Below are 21,231 nucleotides of genomic sequence, written 5' to 3'. Positions count from 1 at the left end.
GTAATACTAATCCATTTATTCTGCTTAACTTCTCTTCCCTTAAGGAACATGTAATTTTCTTATGAGCCCTTGAGCCTCCAATTTCATTTTTCAAACTTTTTGCTACGGACATCAAGATTTTAAAATCACCATTCAACAATAATATGGGTTGATCGGAAGACACATCTTCTGGGTCCATGCCTGGTTTCAAAAGTAATGGTAATTTTGTATTTAATTAAATTCTGAATTATATCAATCAGGCCCCAAAGTCTTAAAGTCGGGAAGGTTATTAAGTATGTTACTTACTTCCTGTTATTAAATGATTTAACTTCTTGAATTGTAAGTGATATAATTGTATTACTGTAATTGGTCACATAGTACAGGGACAATCACAGAGGTACTGTACCATGTAATAGCTGTGGCCAGTAACAGCAATCACAATAGTAAACAATGACATCATGAATGAATGCTTATACAGTGAACCTCACTGTAATAAGTGATTATAGTGTAAAAAAACTCAATCCCCCTACCCCAGAGCAACTACACTCCTGGAAAAACAGGTATTCTTTTGCTCTTCTTTTGTGGGCAGACACTTGATATAATTGATGTGTGTTATACACAAGGTGCAATGTCCTGTACATAATCAGTGCAAATAGTGAAAAAGTCTGCACATGTGGTATTCCTATACTCAGAAGGAGTATCAAAATGGGCTCTGGGTGTGCCCATGCTACATGCCAAAAATATCTTATTAAACTGACTTTATGTAAAAAAAACTTAAATTTTCTTTCCGCATTTTCCAAAAGCTTGTGGCAAAAAAATTAAGTCTTTAAAAGACTCACCATCCCTGGGGTGTTTGCTTTCCAAAAAGTGGTCATTTTGTGGGTGTTTCCCCTGTCCTGGTGCTCCAGGGACTCCAAAAATTTGATAGATAGTCAGAAAATTTGATGTATAATGTATGGATAATTTATGCGCCTTGAAAGCCCAAAGGTGTTCCTTGTATTTTGGGCGTCTCTATGCGTCTCGGCTGTGAAAAATTGACACAAGAAATTACTATTTAAAAAAACTCACCATGCTTCTTACAAAATACCTTGATGTGTACTTTTCAAAAAGGGGTCATTTGGGGATATTTGTCCTGTTACAGAATGTTAGGGTCTCAAAAACTGAAAGGCAGTTTTCAGGACTGATCAATTTTCATATCGACCATAGATTGTAGGTTCTACAACTTACATACAGTCGAAATAATATACACTGATCTGGGTTATTTTTGCCAAAGCAATGTAGCTTAATACATTTTGGCCTACATTTTGTAATTGTAACTGCTAAAAATGTGTTCCTTTTTTTTCAAATTTTTTGGTGGTATTTACTACCAAAAGATAACTATGTCTGTCTCAAAAATAGGAAAAGTTTAATTTGGGCACAGTGTTACATGACTGCGTAATTGTTATTCAAAGTGTGACAGCACTGAAAGCTGAAAAATGGCCTGGGCAGGAAGGGGGTGGAAGTGTCCAATATTGAAGTGGTTAAACCTGGTAAAATTCATTATGATTGGTTGTTCTACTGTACTTTGAACTTAACAATTTGCTCCATTAACCATTTCTGAAGTCTTTCTTAAATACCAGTTTTAGAAAGTATTTCACTTCCTTGCTTGCTATCTAAACTTTCTGGAGGTTCAAGCGAGACATTTCCAATTTCTGGCAGAAGTAATCCGAGTTATCACATAGAGAATCAAATCTTTGGCTTGTTTGTCACACTGATTGGGAAGCTATGTGCTGACCTTATGCAAAACCTCTTGTTATGAGAAATTTAGTCCACAGGAAAATACAATTTCCAGATAAGCAGCATGTGACAGCTGAAATAAAGATTTAATTTCTGCTCAATTAAATTTTCTAAATAATTATAAAAAAATTATATATAAAAAAATGTTAAATATACAGATCTGGTCCTTTGTTACTGATAAAAAGCTATTATGCTAGAAAAAGGTAACGTTTTACAAATAGGGTATTGTTAACATTTGGTTAAAACAATTATTGCATTTTTATGTGCTAATTGTTTAGTGTTGCAGCTTATGTTGACTTTTAATAAGGACTCTGTAGAACATGCTAGGCAAAGTCTTCCTATGCTCTGAATAAAGGTAGTGACAGATATATGAAAAGTGTTAGGTTTATAGATATTCACTGAAGCTGGTCCCCTTAAATAAACATATATATGTATATAGCTCCACTTTTTTCTACAAGTCATACCACTTTTTTACAGCGTGGTAGCTATTGTAATTAATGTGCCAGTCTAATGTAAATACAATATGTGGGTAAGTGTAGCAATGACTATTCTACCTCTAGTTATAAATCCTGTATAATAATAATAGTTAAATGCAATGACAAATGGAACTTCAGTTTATGTCTGAGTATAGTCTTTCTTAGTAGAAACATTAACATTAGTTACAGTATAAGATGTGTATGTATGGAAATACAATACTTTTACTGAGCATAAGCTGGCAGAACATTTTAAACTGATAACATCTTTAACTATAAAGAGAAATATTTGATTGGTTCCAATCCAGCATGTTAGTTCATATGTGGGTGTAACAGCAACATACAAGTACCAGAGAAATAACTTTAGAATAAGTTAATTACAAATCAATTGGATTTTGTATTACATAGCTACATAGGTTGAAAAAAAAAGACAAAAGCTCATCTAGTTCAACCAATGAAAGGAAAAAAAAAAAATCAGACAATCCCATATACACACTCCTATACCCACAGTTGATCCAGAGGAAGGCAAAAACCCCAGCAAAGCATGAATCAATTTTCTCCAGCAGGGGAAACATTTCCTTCCTAATCCCCCTGAGAGGCATTCGGATATTCCCTGGACCAACTTTACCTATAAATGTGAGTACCCAGTTATATTATGCACATTTAGGAAATAATCCAGGCCATTTTTAAAACAATCTACTGAGCTGGCCAGAACCAGCTCTTGAGGGACTTTAGTCAACATTTTCACAGCTCTTACTGTGAAGAAACCTTTCTGTATTTGGAGATGAATCTCTTTTCCTCCAGAGTGCCCCCTTGTCTTCTGTAATGACTTTAAAGTGAATAACTCAAAACTACTATGTGGACCCCTTCTGTTTTTATACATGTTGATCATATCCCCCCTTAATTGCCTCTTTTCAAGAGAGACTAAATTCAGTTTCTGTAATCTATCCTCATAGCTGAATTCCTCCATGCCTCTTATCAGTTTGCTTTGTACTGTACATAGAAATAGCTTAGTGTTGCAAATGACTCGAGACTAACTGCTATTATGCAGAGTATTGATATAATTATGCGTTGGAAGCTTCTTGGATACAGAGAATACTTTACTGTTAATGAGAAATATCAGAACATGTCTTTATCCTCATGGAACAGGAAGAGAACACAAACTAGTGCATTTAGCATAGATAGACAATACAGCCTGTTATATCATAGCATATAAGAACTGTAAGCTATAATACCACAATGCCACCTGCTGGCATAGATAGGTATGATGCATACAGTATTGTCAGTTTATTAACAACTTTACATTACATGCTGTTGTTCTTCCAACAAATACCCCTTCTCAACAGCATGTGCTTTGTCAAATTATATTCTGCTTCTTCTGGAAATAACTATGATGTTCCTCCATCAAAGGCTTGGTGAGTGCATTGGCAGTCATCGCCTCTGATGGGCAGTATTGAATGTCAATAACACCTTGCTCTTGATTGCTCCTCAGTAGGTGCTACTTGACGTTAATGTGTTTGGTCCTAGGATTGACCCTTTCTGTTAACCTAAGCTTTATACATACCTGGTTGTCTTCAACAATGGGAATTCCGTTTTGACATGTCTATCCCAAAAGTCCATGAAAAATTGCCAAATCCATATCGCTTCTTGACATGCATGTGCTGCTGCAATGTACTCTGCTTCAGTTGAAGATAGAGCGACAGTTGTTTGCTTTCGGCTAGACCAACTTATGGTTCCTTCCCCATACTGGAAGATTAATCCACTTGTGGATTTGTGGTCTTTACCGTCTCCAACCAAATCAGCATCCACATATCCGGCCAGTTTTGGATCTGATGTTGTTGGCAGCTGTAACTTCATTTACATTGTTCCTTTGAGGTATTGCATCACTCTTGTTTACTGCATTCCAGTCACGCTGACAAGGGGCTGAAACTTTCCTGCATAGTATGCCCGCTGCTCTGGCTATGTTTGGTTTTGTCACAGTGGCAACATATAGCAGCTTACCGATTCTCTGCGATACGTCATAGTTGGGTAACAAGTTTTCTGCTTCATTGCTCTTTTGATAGCCTGGTTCCATGGGAGTTTTCAGTTCCTTTGCATCTTGCATATTGAATTGTTCCAAGATTTCTGAGATTTTTCCAATATTGGTTGAGAAGGTAACTTCCATCTTCTTTGCTAACGTGCCCTATCTCTTTCAAAAATTCAAATATTAAAACATTTCTGAATTTAAAAATTTTCTTTCAGCTTGTGAACTGGTTGTAATCTCCTTCTTGTTCAAAACAAGTTATAATTCCAACGATATAGATACGAATGTATTTCCATCTGTCTTCTTGATTCCTGGAGTAGAGACAGGGGTCTACTTTACTTCTTAAGAATCCCTCTCTAGTAAGCACTTCATTCACTTTCTCATTCCACATCCTTGCAGATTGCTTAAGACAGTAGATACTCTTCTGAAGTGTACACACAAGGTTGTCTCCTTGCTAAAACCCTGGTGGTTGTTCCATGTAGAGGTTCTCCTCAATGTCTCCATATAGGAAAGCAGTTTTAACATCAGTATTTGAAGAAGAAGAGGATTCTAAGAAGTGCTCTGACGGTGGAGTGTTTAGTGATAGGAGGGAATGTTTCATCGTAATCTTCACTGAATTTCTGGGAGTAACCCTTGGTAACTAGTCAGGCTTTGTATTTGTGGATTTTCCCTTCTGTGTCTGACTTTACTTTGAAAGTCCACTTACTTCCTATCGTTTTCAGGTTAGGAGGGTGAGTGTCCAGGTTTTATTTTCTTGAATTGAATTTAATTCTTCTTTTTCTGCCTTCCTCCATGTATTGGCTTCATGTTTTGGCAGTTTATCTATGTCTTCCCAGGATGTTGGTTCTAGTATGCTGTGTGTTTTGACAGTTTATGACAGCTTGGGGGGTGGTATCCCCTTTGTAGTCTGAGTGGATCTTCTGACTTCAGGCAGTTTAGCAGGATCTGATGGGGGAACTTTATTAAAGCAATGTGAGTTCTCACTTCTGCAAAAGTTTGCTTTGCACATTCACTTCACAGCTTTCAGGGATCTGTGTTTCTGGTGAAGGACTCTCCTCAAAAAAAAAAACACTACGGCTTATTGTTACTTTGTCAGTCTTCAGTTGTAGGATTCTGTAACCCTTAGTTTGCTCGCTGTAGCCTACAAAAATGCCCTCTATGGCTCGGTTCTCCAGCTTGGATCGCTTTTCACCTGGAATATAGGCATATGCTTTACATCCAAACTCTGCGTCAGCATACCTGTTCCCGTATCAGCTCTCATTTTCTTCACCCACTGTGGCTGAGGAAGAAATTACTGAAGCACAATCTGTTCAGTTTTAATAGACTGCAGGGGAGACATTAGGGATTAAATAAACTGCAGATGTTTTATTAAAGAGAATTATTGGTTCTCTTTTGGTCAATATTTGTCAATAAAAACTGGTTACCTGCCATAGCGGCTATTTGTTAATAAAAAATAAAATGAAAAAAGTTTTGACATGTTGGGTATCTTTTTACTTGGCACAACCTTATCTTTTATAATGTATCAAACAATTGGGTAATATATTGCATTTGTGTGCACTATAATTATCGTTAGTGTATATTTTTATGAAAATTTGTGCTTGATGAAATGGTTATATTAATATCATATGACTTAAAAGTTGGAATTACAACCATTTTTTTCTCCTGGGTCTCTGTTTTCAGAAAATATTTAATGTTTTGAGGTTTTTACTAATCTTCCAAATTTTAACTAAACTAAAATAATCATCTATACATTCTTGAATAGGCAAATAGAATGAAGAATTTTGGTTTGGTGCAATACACAACAAACAGTAATTTTATAAAATAATTCAGTTTTATTGATACAAAATGGTAAAAACATGTATTTTGTATAGCGAAACATATTGAGTTAATTGGATTAACTGCCGAAATACATGTAAAAACTTTCTTTTATTAATGTTTTTACCATTTTGTATCAATAAAACTGAATTATTTTATAAAATGACTGTTTGTTGTATATTTCACCAAACCAAAAACCCCATTCTTCTGTCTATTTGCCTATTCTGTATTCCATAGTGTTGTGGTGCTCGTGACTTCTAGACACTCAGACCTTTTGTTTTAACCTATACATTCTTGTACATGGTCTGCTACAGAGTCGAAAACAGCACTAATTATACTAATAGCTTAAATTATGTTTAGTCTTTTATATTTATGAGCCTTTCTTTGAATATGATTGACCAATGTATCAGTAGTGTCAAAAATAACTTTAATGTTTATTGTTCACTATTTATCACTGATTCTGATAACAACAGAAAAGCTATGCAATACTGTATTTTTTTCGTTCAAGGAGAAGGGTTTTGAGAGTAACTTCTTTATATATAAATATTGACATAGGGCCGATATGGCCATGTATGACAGACAGCAATTCATTCACGTCACAACATCCAATTATAGTCTAAGGCTGCTAAAAATATTATTTTGGTTGGATTAGGCAACAATCATGATGTCTATGAGAGACATTTCATTGAAACCCAAACCAGTGGATCTTGGTGGAAAAGCTAAACTATTGGTCCCAGGAACCACTGCTGCACTTAAAATCATCCATGTTCATAGAAATAAAAGTGTAGCAGTCTCTTTAATTTTGGGAAAGACATCTTTAGGTGATCCAGTAGTTTCATAATGTTCAACCACCACCTTATTTTTTTGAAGGGCGTGTTTAAAATGGGACCCATGAACTCTTTTGCTGTTTTGTATTTCCTATATTGCTCTCAGTACGTGCTTGCAGTGTTTTCCAAATGTGTAGCTTGGGGATACACTGATGCTGTAATGGTAGTACAATAGTGGTAGTAAAATACAGTATATGACTATTTCTGCGTTTAATTATCCTCTGTTTGTTTTGGACATTTTCAATTAATATTTCAATGCCTTAGCGATGTCAGCTTTTTAATTCATCTGTTTCTAATTATAAAATGGCTTGTTAACACATCAGTAGTGAGGAAGCGCCAACAGGCAAAGATCATATATTATTTCATTATTTTTTTTTTGGGCTGGTTTGACCCAGAGTTTTGTATTAGTGCTTCTTTCATTCATATGCACACCCATATTGTTCTCTCATATTTCAAATCTGTATTTTGCCAAGTACTAATAAAAAACAGTTTATGAGCTAGCAAAGCATATGATGGAAAGTACAAGAAATATTAATATGCCTTACAATCAGTTTGGTGTTAAAATTGATGTGTTTGAGTTTAAAGCTTTCTACAGTTGCTCAGCCTTGTCGGTATGCAACATTTACCATCCCTTGTATTTTAATTCAGAATTTTTCAAACAAATAGCAGCTTTGTTTAAGTTAAATAGAACTGACCTGATTTTAAGTTCAACTTGGCACTGGTATTGTTCTTGGCTTTCAAACTGTACAGCAGTACTGTTTATGAAGTGTTATTTAGTGCCACCCAGGAATTCCATTATAATACTGGTGTCCTATGTGTTCCGTTTTTTTCCTCAGGAGAGCTGAGTATTTTTTTTTTATAAAAGTCTTGTGGAATAATTACTTTTGTATCTTCTACTGCAGCTACTACTACTAACCTTCTGACTACTGTTTGTAGCAGTGATTTTTACTATACTTATGTGTAAGATTTAAATAATCATTAGTTCTATATTGATTATGATTCTCAGCTGCTTCTAGTTTCTTTGCTAATGATTGGCCATTTTAAAATGAAAAATATATGAAAGGAAAAGCTAAGGGATTACCAGAGTATAATGCCTTCTTTCCAGAACATGTTGCATCTGGTGATATACGCAAAAAGAACACATGAAAGTTGTAATTCTGGACATTTTTAATTAAAACCAGTAGAGTTCCTGTAGACCTCAGTGACTTCTCATTGGTTTAATTGGTTCATTGACAATAGTTATATTACCACTTATCTTGATACTATAAGCTGAAGGTGCCCTACTTTACACATAAAAACATCACAAAATCTGACTATTGAGAATGGTCATATGAAAAAAAAAAAAAACAGACCAACTTCAGTTGCTGAGGTTGTATAAATCCAACTTTATCCAAAGAAGTTCAACATGGCTGCCCCTGAAAAGCTTGATCAGAATAATGCAGAGGAATTCTTCCAAGCCTTACCCCTTCCCTGAATTCCAGAACCCTCTTTAACTAATCTTAACCGAGATATCCCAATAAAGATAATACAATCTGTATAACATTCCTTAAAGAATTACAAAGCTCCAGAACCTGATGTCCCAAAAAATGTGTGGACATTTTATGCCCACGCCCTGCCAAAATACAGTATATACTATTTTAAAGAAGAAAAAAATACTCATATTAATCCACATTCCTAAACCACTTAAGGACCGCCACATGCCAATGTACGTCATCACAATGACATGTACAGGCACAAGCACGTACATGTACGTGCTTGCCTTCCAGCGGGTGGGGGGTCCGATCGGACCCCCTCCCGCTGGATGCGGCAGTCCGTTGCGCTTCAGGAGCGATGGGGAGGAGGGGATGGCCGTTGGTTTCTGGCCATCCCCTCTCTATCGCTCCTGGCGAATGAGACGCTTCCCCCCGCTGTGTATAATAAACACAGGCAGGGAGGAAGTGATGTCATTCTCCTCTGGGCGGTCTTTTTGACCGGACTACGAGGAGAAGAGTGAAAGTAAGGCCGCGTACACACGGGCAGACTGTATGGCGTACTTAGTCTGTCATATAATCCGACGGACAGTCCGTCATACTTTCGACTGAACGGACTTGACCACACACGGATGCACAAACAGTCCGTCGAAAGCTTGCGCGATGACGTGTACAGCACGTCGACGGGACTAGAAATAGGAAGTCGAATACACAGCAAAGCACCCTTCCGCCGTGTAAATCCTTTCTGGGCATGCGCCATTCTTAGTCCGTCGAACTAGCCTACTGACGAGCGGATTGTCCGCTGAAACCAAAGTACGACGGACAGAATTTTGAAAAATCCGAAATACTTAGTACGCCAGACTGCACGCTGAAAAAGTCCGCTGAAGCCCACACACGAGCGGACTGTCCGCTGAAATGTGTTTCGACGGACTAAGTACGCCATACAGTCCGCCCATGTGTACGCGGCCTAAGTGTGCACCAACAATACACTAACATATAGGCACACATAGGCACACAACCCCCCCCCCCCCCCCCCCGATCACCCCCCGATCCCCCCGCCCCCCTCCCCCTCCCAGTCACAGTGTCACTGATTGTAGCGATCATTTATTTTCTGATCACTGCATTCAGTGTCAGTTGTAAAAGTAAAAACTGTCAGGGCAGTTAGTGTTAGGTCCAGGGTAGCACCCTACCACCCCCCAATAAAGGTTTAACCCCCTGATTGCCCCTAGAGTTAACCCTTTCACCCCCTTTTGCCAGTGTCACTAAGCGATCGTTTTTCTGATCGTTGCATTAGTGTCACTGGTGTCGCTAGGTAGCTAGTTATTTTTTTAGGTTCACCGCCAGGTTTTTATAGCGCTGGGTACCCCGATATACTACCCAATAATGGTTTTAACCCCCTGATTGCCCCTAGTTAACCCTTTCACCCCCTTTTTCCAGTGTCACTAAGCAATCATTTTTCTGATCGCTGCATTAGTGTCACTGGTGCCGCTAAGTAGCTAGCTATTTTTTTAGGTTCACCGCCAGGTTTTTATAGCGCTAGGTACCCCGATATACTACCCAATAATGGTTTTAACCCCCTGATTGCCCCTAGTTAACCCTTTCACCCCCTTTTGCCAGTGTCACTAAGCGATCATTTTTCTGATCGCTGCATTAGTGTCACTAGTGCTGCTAGGTAGCTAGTTATTTTTTTAGGTTCACCGCCGGGTTTTTATAGCGCTAGGTACCCCCATATACTACCCAATAATGGTTTTAACTCCCCGATTTCCCCTAGTTAACCCTTTCACCAGCGATCACCGTATAAGTGCCACTGGTGATGCTGGTTAGCCAGTTAGTTATTTAGGTTCCCCGTCAGGTTTTTATATAGCGCCAGGGACCCCCATTCACTACCTAATAAAGATTTTAACCCCCTGATTGCCCCTAGTTAACCCTTTCACCAGTGATCACCGTATAAGTGTTATGGGTGACTCTGGTTAGTTTGCTTTTTATAGCATCAGGGCACCCACCATTTATTACCCAATAAAGGTTTAACCCCCTGATCACCCGGCGGGTGATATCAATTAGGTTTTAGGGTCAGGGCCCCAGGCAGCCCTAGGTTAGTGCCAGTACCGCTAACACCCACGCGCAAAGCATACACCTCCCGTAGTGGTATAGAATCTGAACAGATCAATATCTGATCTGATCAGATCTATACTAGCGTCCTCAGCAGTTTAGGGTTCCAAAAAAACGCATTGTTAGCGGGATCAGCCCAGATACCTGCTGGCACCTGCGTTTTTCCCCTCCGCCCAGCCCACCCAAGTGCAGTATCGATCGATCACTGTCACTTACAAAACACTAAACACATAACTGCAGCGTTCGCAGAGTCAGGCCTGATCCCTGCGATCGCTAACAGTTTTTTTTTTGTAGCATTTTATATTTAAATCCAGAAGGCAGTGCTTGGTTTTCGGGGTCCCGTACGTGGCTAGACTTCCAAAAAGTCCCCCACATGTGTATCCCCATACTCGGGAGAAGCAGCAGAATTTATTTTGGGGTGTAATTTCACTTATGCCCATAGCATGTGTGAGCAATATATATCATTTGGTGACAACTTTGTGCAAAAAAAAAAAATGAATATTCCTGCAACTTGTGGCAAAATATAAAATATTTCATGGACTCAACAGTAAATAGCTTGGGGTGTCTACTTTCCAAAATGGGGTCATTTGAGGGGGGTTTTGTGCTATTTTTGGCATTTTATGGCCTTCGAAGCTGTGATAGGTAGTGAGGAGTGAAATCAAAAATTTGCACCCTTAGAAATCCTGAAGGCAGTGATTGGTTTTCAGGGTGCCGTACGCGGTTAGACTCCCAAAAAGTCCCACCTATGTGGTATCCCCGTACTCAGGAGAAGCAGCAGAATATATTTTGGGGTGCAATTCCACATATAACTATGGCATGTGTGAGCAATATATAATTTAGTGACAACTTTTTGTAAACTTTTTTTTTTTGTTTCATTATTCAATCACTTGGGACAAAAAAAAATATTCAATGGGCTCAACATGCCCCTCAGCAATTTCCTTGGGGTGTCTACTTTCCAAAATGGGGTCATTTGGGGGAGGGGGGGGTTTGTGTTATTTTGACATTTTATGGCCATCAAAACTGTGATAGGTAGTGAGGAGTGAAATCAAAAATTTGCACCCTTAGAAATCCCGAAGGCAGTGATTGGTTTTCGGGGTGCCGTACGCGGATAGACTCCCAAAAAGTCACACATATGTGGTATCCCTGTACTCAAGAGAAGCAGCAGAATATATTTTGGGGTGCAATTCCACATATAACTATGGCATGTGTGAGCAATATATCATTTAGTGACAACTTTTGTAAACTTTTTTTTTTTGTGTAATTATTCAATCACTTGGGACAAAAAAATAATTCTTTTTTTACTAAAGACATGTGGCTGAATACATTTTGCCCTAAATGTATGACTAAAATTGAGTTTATTCGATTTTTCTTATAACAAAAAGTAGAAAATATATTTTTTTCTCGAAATTTTCAGTCTTTTTCCATTTATATCGCAAAAATTTAAAATTGCAGAGGTAATCAAATACCATCAAAAGAAAGCTCTATTTTTGGGAAGAAAATTACGCAAATTTAGTTTAGATACAACATTGCATGACCGCGCAATTACCAGTTAAAGCAGTGCAGTGCGAAATTGTAAAAAGACCTCTGGTCCTTAGGCTGTTAATTGGTCCGGGGCTGAAGTGGTTAATGGCTCATATTACAATGATTCCAAAACAAAGTAAAGCCTAGTACACATGGGCTGAATGCTGGGTGGCATGGGCTTGTTCAATAGAAACCGGCCGACATTCGGCCCATGTGTAATGGAGTCTTCTATTGAAGGGGCGTGTGCTGATCGGCTCCCAATGGCTGAGAGCGCTGCCCATAGTGGTCTGGGGAGGGGGGAAGTGTGTATGAGACTTAATGGTGGACACACAATGACATTTTTTTGGCCAATAAGACCATCCTGAGATGATATAAAGAACGTAATATACCTATTAATCTTGTGATCTCTCATAAATTGAAGGGCTTTCCTTAAGCACTTGGTATCCACAAGACTTTTTATACTAAATCTTAGGTTATTTTTTATATTTTGTGTTGACAAAATGGAGTTTCAAAGAGAACCTTTTTAAAGTGACTTCTTTATTATAGAAAGGTTCAGCAGTGCTTTTTTGTATTGTTACAAAGGCTGTTCCTCAAAGAAGGTAATGTTAGGAACATGAGATATGCTCATGTGTCTATCACAGCCTCAAAGCTCCTTCTGGTGGTTAATTGCTGCTACTGCACCTTTCCCACCCTTTGCAGCTATAACAACTTCAACTGGGAAGGCTGTCCACAAAGTTTAGGAGTGGGATAATGGGAATGTTTGACCATTCTTCCAGAAGTGCATTTGTGAGGTCAGGCACTGGCTCACAGTCTCCACTCAAATTCATCCCAAAGGTGTTCTTTCGGGTTGAGGTCAGGACTCTGTGCAGGCCAGTCAAGTTCCTCCACCCCAAACATGCTCATCCATGTCTTTTTGGACCTTGTTTGTGCACTGGTGCGTAGTCATGTTGGAACAGGAAGGGGCCATCCTCAAACTGTTCCCAAAAGTTGGGAGCATGAAATTGAACAAAATGTTTTGGTAGGCTTACGCCTTAAGTGTTCCCTTCACTGGAACTAAGGGGCCAAGCCCAGTTCCTGAAAAACAATCCCACACCATAATCTTCCCTCCACCAAATGATTTGGAACAGTACACAAAGCAACATCCATAAAGACATGGATGAACGAGTTTGGGGTGGAGGAACTTGCCTGGCCTTCACAGAGTCCTGACCTCGACCCGGTAGAGCACCTTTGGGATGAATTAGAGCAGAGACTGTGAGCCATGGCCTTCTTGTCCACTCCACATAAATGCCTGACCTCACAAATGCGCTTCTGGAAGAATAGTCAAACATTCCCATAGACATACTCCTAAACCTTGTGGACAGCCTTCCCAGAAGAGTTGAAGTTGTTATGGCTGCAAAGGGTGGGCCAACTCTATATTGAACCCTACGGACTAAGCCTGGGATGCCATTAAAGTTCATGTCTAAAGGCAGACGTCCCAATACTTTTGTTATATATAATATATATATGTATTTCTAACATACATTAGGCATGATTAGAGAATGACACCCCAAAACACATTATGCTATTCTTTCTGAGTATGGGAATACCACACCATTGCCTCTGATGCAGCCAGTTGGAACCGGCAAAACTGGTCATGCTCATATTATCTGTCATGGACCCCTTTTTTTACCCTTACTACCACTACAGGGAATTGATAAGTATATAATAAGCATTAATGAACTATGCATTTACTGTACTTGGTTTTGGCTGCTTTGAGGGCATTATGGGCAAGTCTAATTGAGTTGATGCTTTTGCCTTGGACTGTAGCATTATCTAAGGAAGTTGTTGTCAGTGGGTTTTTTTTGGAACACATAACCACCTGTGTTAGGGAGGTTAATTGAGGTTAAAGGTAAACTACTTTAAGTTAAGTACTTTTCTTGATACACACAGTACATGATACAGACCTCAGTTCCTCTTCTGGAGCACAGGGACTGGCTTTATATTTGCTCTTTACAGTAAGTCTTGAAGCTGCATGTTGTTACCTTGGATATATGAGGACTTCTCTTTCTCTGGAGTTCCTTTATGTGGCTATTAGTTGCTTTAAATGTATAAGTATCTATTTATTAGTGATGGACTTTGAATGTCCTCTAGCCACACTCTTCTTCTGGACCACATCATTCTAGCCACATTGTATTATAACTATCAATCAATATGCATTGACCCTTTTTTATCCTTTGATTGCAGAAAGGCCTCTTTTGACCACAAGGCATATTTTAAGAAACAGATTTGCCTCCTCAGCCGCAACTTTACCCAACTTTATTTTCCATTTCTATTTGATTAACTGACGTGGAATAGTTAAAGCCACTTGTTCTTGTATTTTTGGTTTAAAGGTTTTTGTGGATGGGTCCTACCCCATAAAATATATATCTTTACCTCTTAATGATTTTTTAAGGACTATCAGACCTGGTCAGATAACATTTTATGATACTTTGGCTGACAGAGATGCTGCACTGCTGACACTGGAACAGATGTTAATTGGGCACTGGTGTGTGACAGTTTACACTAGTGTGGCTACAATCAGTGCTGTAGATGGCTTTCTTCTCATGCACATTCTCTCTGTGAAGAGAAGTAGAGCTAATGGCTACAACATGCAGTCTGTGTTTACATTTTTGTTCACTGTGATTGGTCACATAGATCACATTGGTGATCTGCTGTGTTCAAGGGAAGCAGTTAATGTGATCATAGACTTGAATGGAAGACAGAAACTACATATATTAGAAAATGCACTCATTGTTTTTTTAATTTGTCACAGGTGAAGCAATGGATTACAATTTCATTATCCAATTAAAGCATCAGGACCAATGGCAACTGGGAAGATAATGCAAGCAATTGACTTTACTGTACACAAAGCACGTGGCTTGTGCTACTGGATCCTATTTCCGTAAGGTCCTTATTTGGCTACATCCTGGAAAGACTTTGGAAACAATGGGAAACTATGTCCTATTTGTTTGGATTTCTGCAATCTCCCTGGGATCATTATTAATTAGCGCAGACAGTAAAAAGAGCAACACTTTCCTCACTGAGTCAGATCCAAACCGGTGTATGCGGCACCACTATGTGGACTCTATTAATCACCCACAGCACAAATGCACTGCAAAGGTATGTCTAAGTTTGCTTATATATTCAATCCTGTTTATTAAAAGTTTTGCTATTTATGACTTTGCTCTGCAAATAGTGTAAGCCTGTGTTATTTGTACCTAGAAATAAGTTACTGTGTTTATTACACTAGAATTTTTATTTAGTGTCAGCAGATATGTAGCTTTCCTTTCATGGAAAATGCCTAAGGGCCTCTGTCAACAGGCTTTGGGCTTGTGTCGATGGGCAAATCCTTTGTATCTTTAGGAGTATTTACCTTGCATTCAGGATAAGTTTTAGTTGCTTCTCAGATCATTCAGAGTCACTATATACAGTGGGGATCGAAAGTTTGGGCACCCCAGGTAAAAATGTGTATTAATGTGCATAACGAAGCCAAGGAAAGATGGAAAAATCTCCAAATAGCATCAAATTACAGATTAGACATTCTTATAATATGTCAAAAAAAGTTAGATTTTATTTCCATCATTTACACTTTCAAGATTACAGAAAACAAAAAAAATGGCTTCTGCAAAAGTTTGGGCACCCTGCAGAGTTAATATCTTGTACTGCCCCCTTTGGCAAGTATCACAGCTTGTAAACGCTTTTTGTAGCCAGGCAAGAGTCTTTCAATTCTTGTTTGAGGTATCTTTGCCCATTCTTCTTTACAAAAGTGTTCCAGTTCTTTGAAATTTCTGGGCTGTCTGTCACGCACTGCTCTTTTAAGGTCTATCCATAGATTTTCAATAATGTTGAGCTCAGGAAATTTTGAAGGCCATGGCAAAACCTTCAGTTTACGCCTCTTGGTGTAATCCCCCATGGATTTTGAGGTGTGTTTAGGATCATTATCCATTTGTAGAAGCCATCCTCTCTTTAACTTCAGCTTTTTCACAGATGGCATCAAATTACCATCCAAAATTTGCTGAAATTTTATTGAATCCATTTTTCCTTCTACTCGTGAAATGTTCCCTGTGCCACTGGCTGCAATACAACCCCAAAGCATGATTGATCCACCCCCATGCTAAACAGTTGGACAGAGGTTCTTTTCATTAAATTCTGTGCCCTTTCTTCTCCAAGCGTACCTTTGCTCATTCCGGCCAAAAAGTTATATTTTAACCTTATAGGTCCACAGAACTTGTTTCCAGAATGCCTCAGGCTTGTCTATATGTTCATTTTCAAAGTTCAAACGCTGATTTTTGTGGTGAGGACATAGAAGAGGTTTTCTTCTGATGACTCTTCCATGAAGACCATATTTGTACAAGTATCTCTTTATAGTGGAATAGTGTACCACAACTCCAGTGTCTGCCAGATCTTTCTGAAGGGATCGTGCAGTCAAACGTGGGTTTTGAATTGCTTTTGTCATAATCCTGCGAGCTGTTCTGTCTGATATTTTTCTTAGTCTTCCAGATCTTGCTTTAACTTCCACTGTTCCTGATGACTGCCATTTCTTAATTACATTCCAAACAGAGGATATTGACATCTGAAAACACATTGCTATCTTCTTATAGCCTTCTCCAGCTGTGTGAGCATCAACTATTTTCAGTTCCAGTTTTCTAGACAACTGCTTAGAAGAACCCATGGTGCTGATTGTTGGGGCAAGGTCAGATGAGTCAGGCCATTTAAAACCTTTGAGATTGACATCACCTGGTCTTCCCAGACGATGATTGAGAACAATCCATGACACTGGCAGGTCTCAGCTTTGCAAAGGGGGCAGTGCATGCTATAAATTCTGTAGGGTGCCCAAACTTTTGCAGATGCCATTTTTTTGTTTTCTGTAATTTTGAAAGTGTAAATGATGGAAATAAAATCTAACTTTTTTTGACATATTATAATTAATTTAGATTATAATTAATCTGTAATTTGATGCCATTTGGAGATTTTTCCATCTTTCCTTGGCTTTGTTATGCACATTAATACACATTTTTACCTGGGGTGCCCAAACTTTCAATACCCTCTGTATATATATATATATATATATAAAAACATAAATAATAGTGTGCCTCTGGTTACTATACAAGAAATGAAATACTGAAAATTTATCAATATACAATCAGAGAATTGAATAGTCCATAAGGTTCAATATGGAAATAAATCCATGTGCCAATAGCAATGAAAGCATATAGTGGAGTGAAGGTGTATCTAATTCTTCTCAAGATAATGATATATTTCACCAGGGGGCAAACCACATGAATTGTTAAGGAATTCCATCATACACACATGTCCTCCTCCATAATCAAGCCTCTTACCAGATGGTTGTGATCCCCAATTACAGAGATCAAATACACATGAGAAATAATGGACCCCATGTCTCAAAATGGGATCAGTATGGTACAGTGGCCAGGTTTCAATATATGATATTCCCCAATACCAACGTCACAACTTTGAATCCAACTATAGAGCTAAAGGAACCGCGCATAGCGTGAATACTGTTAGTACACGTTTATTGTTAAAAACACCACAAGGTACTCACATTATTCAGAACAATAAAAAGCATTCAAATCACATGGAGCCTTGCTGATAGCCGACTTCAGTGAGTGTAAAAGACATCACACGTTTGTGGCCCAACTAGTTTCACGTCACAGTGCATCATCAGTGGAATCATCATCAGTGGAACAGGAGCATAAAAAAGAATTAATTTACAGGTACAGTTGATCCACAGTTGTCTACCTTCTGTCCTGCATTTGGCCTTCTAAACTGCATTAGGGAGCTTTTGAAGAAAGAAGCAACTTCTGACAGAAACAAAAATTCTACACTGCAGATCTTAAAAAGTCAAATAATTGCTTAAAGCGGAGTTCCACCCAAAAATGGAACTTCCACTTTACGTGACCCCCTGATATGCCACATTTGGCATGTCATTTTTTTTTGAGGGGGGAGTGGATACCCTCTTTTTAGAGGCATCCAGCTCCCACTTCCTCCCGGGGCTCTGTGGCAACAGAAGGAAGTTCACCTCTCCCCCATCCCTCCCTGCTATCTTCTGGGACACGTCACAGGTCCCAGAAGATTAGCCAGCCCGCAGTAGGTATTTTGGCGCCATGGAGAGGAGGGGGAGAGAATCGGGGCTTCTTACATCTACATCTCTGGACCACAGGAAAGGTGAGTGTCCAATTATTAAAAGTCAGCAGCTACACTTTTTGTAGCTGCCGATTACATTTTTTTTTTTGGGCAAAACTCCGCTTTAAAGCTGACCTTATATGGATTTACTGTTGCTGAGCCTTGAAGGAAATATGGTTGCGTGACTGTTTAAGAATTTAGTACCTAGCTGAGTATACTCTAGCTAACATAAACCGTGTAGAATAGAACTTCCATAAGCATGCTCCGAAGTGTTTATTAAATGGGTTAATTTCTGCCTTAAAGTATAACAGAAAGCTATGAGTCAGCCATACATGGATTAAAACAAAATTGTCTGTTGAGTTTTTTCTGCAAGATCAGTGCCACCAGCACTGATCAGTGTATTCTGATGGTGAGGAAGTCTCCCTGCTGTCAGAATAATAAAGATTCCTCCATCCACAACAAGTGTGTGGATGGGGAAATTGGGTCTTTTTTTTTTTTTTTTTTGGTTTAAACTGCTGGTTAAATGAAAAAATAAATATAAATAAATATATATATATATATATATATTGTACAGGACGCCGTGGCTGGGTCCTGGAAGGACGCTATATTTCCCCTCTGTTTGGGTTGTGGTCTCTTTAAGGGAATAAAAATTGATTAACCCACCTGTTAAGGAAGTGTCTTTAAAAAACAAGACAGGAAGTGGTAGATGGGTGTGGAGGAGTGTAGAAGACATGGTGGATGGTGTTTATTTTGGGCTGCAGCAACTGAAGTGGACAGCAGTGTCCTGTTTGGAAGGCTCCTGGCAGGGGAAGCTACCTGCCATCAAGATCAAGCTCTGTTTTGATAAGGACAGCTGTTCTGGACTTTGCAAGTCGGTGAGACTACAAACCTTTTTTCCTTTTGTTTTTGGCTGCTGTAAAGCTATTTAAGTTAATAAACCCTTTGTTGTATGAAAAGCCTGTGTCCTGCGATCTACCTGGTCCCCCGAACATTACAATATATATATATATATATATATATATATATATATATATATATATATATATATTGTGACATTGGGGTATTTAACTCAATTGGTAGATGCATGTTTTAGTCCACATCAGGCAGGCATTTTAGGGCATGGCAAGCCCACTTTTAGTTAAAGGTAAAGAATAAGTTCAAACAAACAGTAATCTTCCCTCGCAGGGGGTTCCACCATCACTGTATAAACAAACTATAGCCTCCTGGCTTACTTAACAGTAATCTTCCCTTGCAGGGGGTTCCACCATCACTGTATAAACAAACTATAATGCTAGCCCACCTGGCTACTCTTCAGCAGTAGTGCTGCTATAGGTACTTGCCCCGTCCAACAAACTGCTTGGACGCACACAGCTTCAAACCCTTCGACACACAGCACACGGCTCCTTGGACGCACACAGCTTCAAGTCCTTCACACAGCTTTGGCCATGCACAGCTTCAAGCAGCAAGCTGCTCACACACCACCATCCTCTACCAACAGCCCTTCATTTATATGGCCTATGTGCAGCTGGGCACACACCCTGCTCGTTATCACCAAGACCCGGACACAGGGCTGGAGATCCCGTCCCACCCATGACTCTCAGGGATCTCCAGACTACAGAATCCCATCCAAAACTAGCAAAACCTGGAGAAAACTGACAGAGCAGTTTTCTCCATTTAAAAGCTACACTCTGTAGTCTTGCAGTCCGCAGATATGCAAACTCTGTGTCTGTGTCTCGTTTTCCTCCAATTTCATAGGGACAGAGCCTCGCTCTGTCACAATATATATATATATATATATATATATATATATATATATATATATATGGGCTGACTAAAATGTCTCCTTCTTATCTTATTCAAAGTCCTAGAAGAGAATGACAGTAAAGAGAGGATGGGGGAGAGAAAAGTTCAAGTGCTACGTTATTAATTACAGGATGTACGAGCACGCGGCTGATAAATAAGTGGAACACTTATCTAAGGGTTAGAGAACCCTTACATAAGTGAAGTTAACCTCTTATTTCTTCTGTATTTTAACTTTGATGAAGTGACTTTATACACTGTAATGCACTGTACCAGAGACTACAGGTGAAGTTAACATCTTATTTTCCCTGTATTTAAGCTTTGATGAAGTGACTTTATATGCTGCACTGTACCAGAGACTCAAGGTAGTCTGACTATATAGATTCTGGTTAACAACCATGAGCTGGAACTTTAGAATGAAGTTAAAAGCAATGGTTACCCCGACATTTCATATTCCCGATGTGTGGCTGCTGTACCATGTACTTGTATGGGAAAGTTTCCTGTTTGTTTTGTATTGATTCCCTTGTGTGAAATTGTGTGATTGATTCCCTGATGTTCCTGCTAGTCCCTTTGCTTTCCTGATGGAAAAAAGCTGACCACACACTAAGCAGGAGAACACACCGTGGTCAGTTCTGTAGCTCTATACTGGGAACTCAGTGTGCTCTCCTCCAATGATCAGACTTAACGTGTCCCCTGCACAGCCATTTACTGGGAAGCTCAGTGTACTGCTGCTTCTCCTCCCCCAGCCCCCAGCTCTTATGCAGCTGAGAACAGAGGGAATATGATCACTTATAAAAATGTATAAAAGGTATTTATAATTTTTTTTTTTTTTATATCTACACAAAATGTTTTGCCTTTCATTTCTATTTTAAACTGAAAAGTAATGACTTTAATTCCTATGCTGATTACTTCACAGTAGAATACAAATAAAACTACTAGCAAATAAACACAGGAGACTTCTGAATGATTAACAAAAATAAAAACATAAAACTTAGAAGTGGTAAATTGGTATAGCACATGTACTCTTTTTTGAAGTAAGAAAAATAAGTGTGCCGACATTTAAATCCAAAATGCAGCTGGTCTCTTTGAAGCTATCCCATGGTACATTGTAAATCTGTTTCTGTAAGTAAACTGACTCCTTACCTGGTAGGGAGCTGAAAAGTAGATGCTAGTAGATTCCAATAAACTTACGCTTGATGCAGGTGTAGACTGGTGAATTCTACCATCAAGAATACATGCCCTAAAATAAAATGTATCTGTAGAGCTATCCCTGTAGG

General features: G+C 38.8%; 1 protein-coding gene across 4 annotated transcripts in view; it reads left to right on the top strand.

Annotated features, from left to right (window-relative positions):
• The window catches only part of NDP (norrin cystine knot growth factor NDP), a 200,787-nt gene that overhangs the window by 117,278 nt on the left and 62,278 nt on the right, over window positions 1-21,231 (top strand). For all 4 annotated transcript variants that reach the window (XM_077480921.1, XM_077480920.1, XM_077480919.1 and 1 more), the window contains exon 3: window positions 14,784-15,130. In XM_077480921.1, the coding sequence (XP_077337047.1) occupies window positions 14,957-15,130 (174 nt within the window). In that variant the 5' untranslated portion in view covers window positions 14,784-14,956. The remainder of the gene's footprint in view (window positions 1-14,783; window positions 15,131-21,231) is intronic.

Source organism: Lithobates pipiens, unplaced genomic scaffold (assembly GCF_037356315.1).
Source record: "Lithobates pipiens isolate NorthernLeopardFrog02 unplaced genomic scaffold, aLitPip1_a1.2 Scaffold_16, whole genome shotgun sequence".
NCBI classification, from domain to species: domain Eukaryota; kingdom Metazoa; phylum Chordata; class Amphibia; order Anura; family Ranidae; genus Lithobates; species Lithobates pipiens.
Note: the sequence above shows the minus strand (reverse complement) of the source record. Positions and strands in the feature narration are given on the sequence as shown.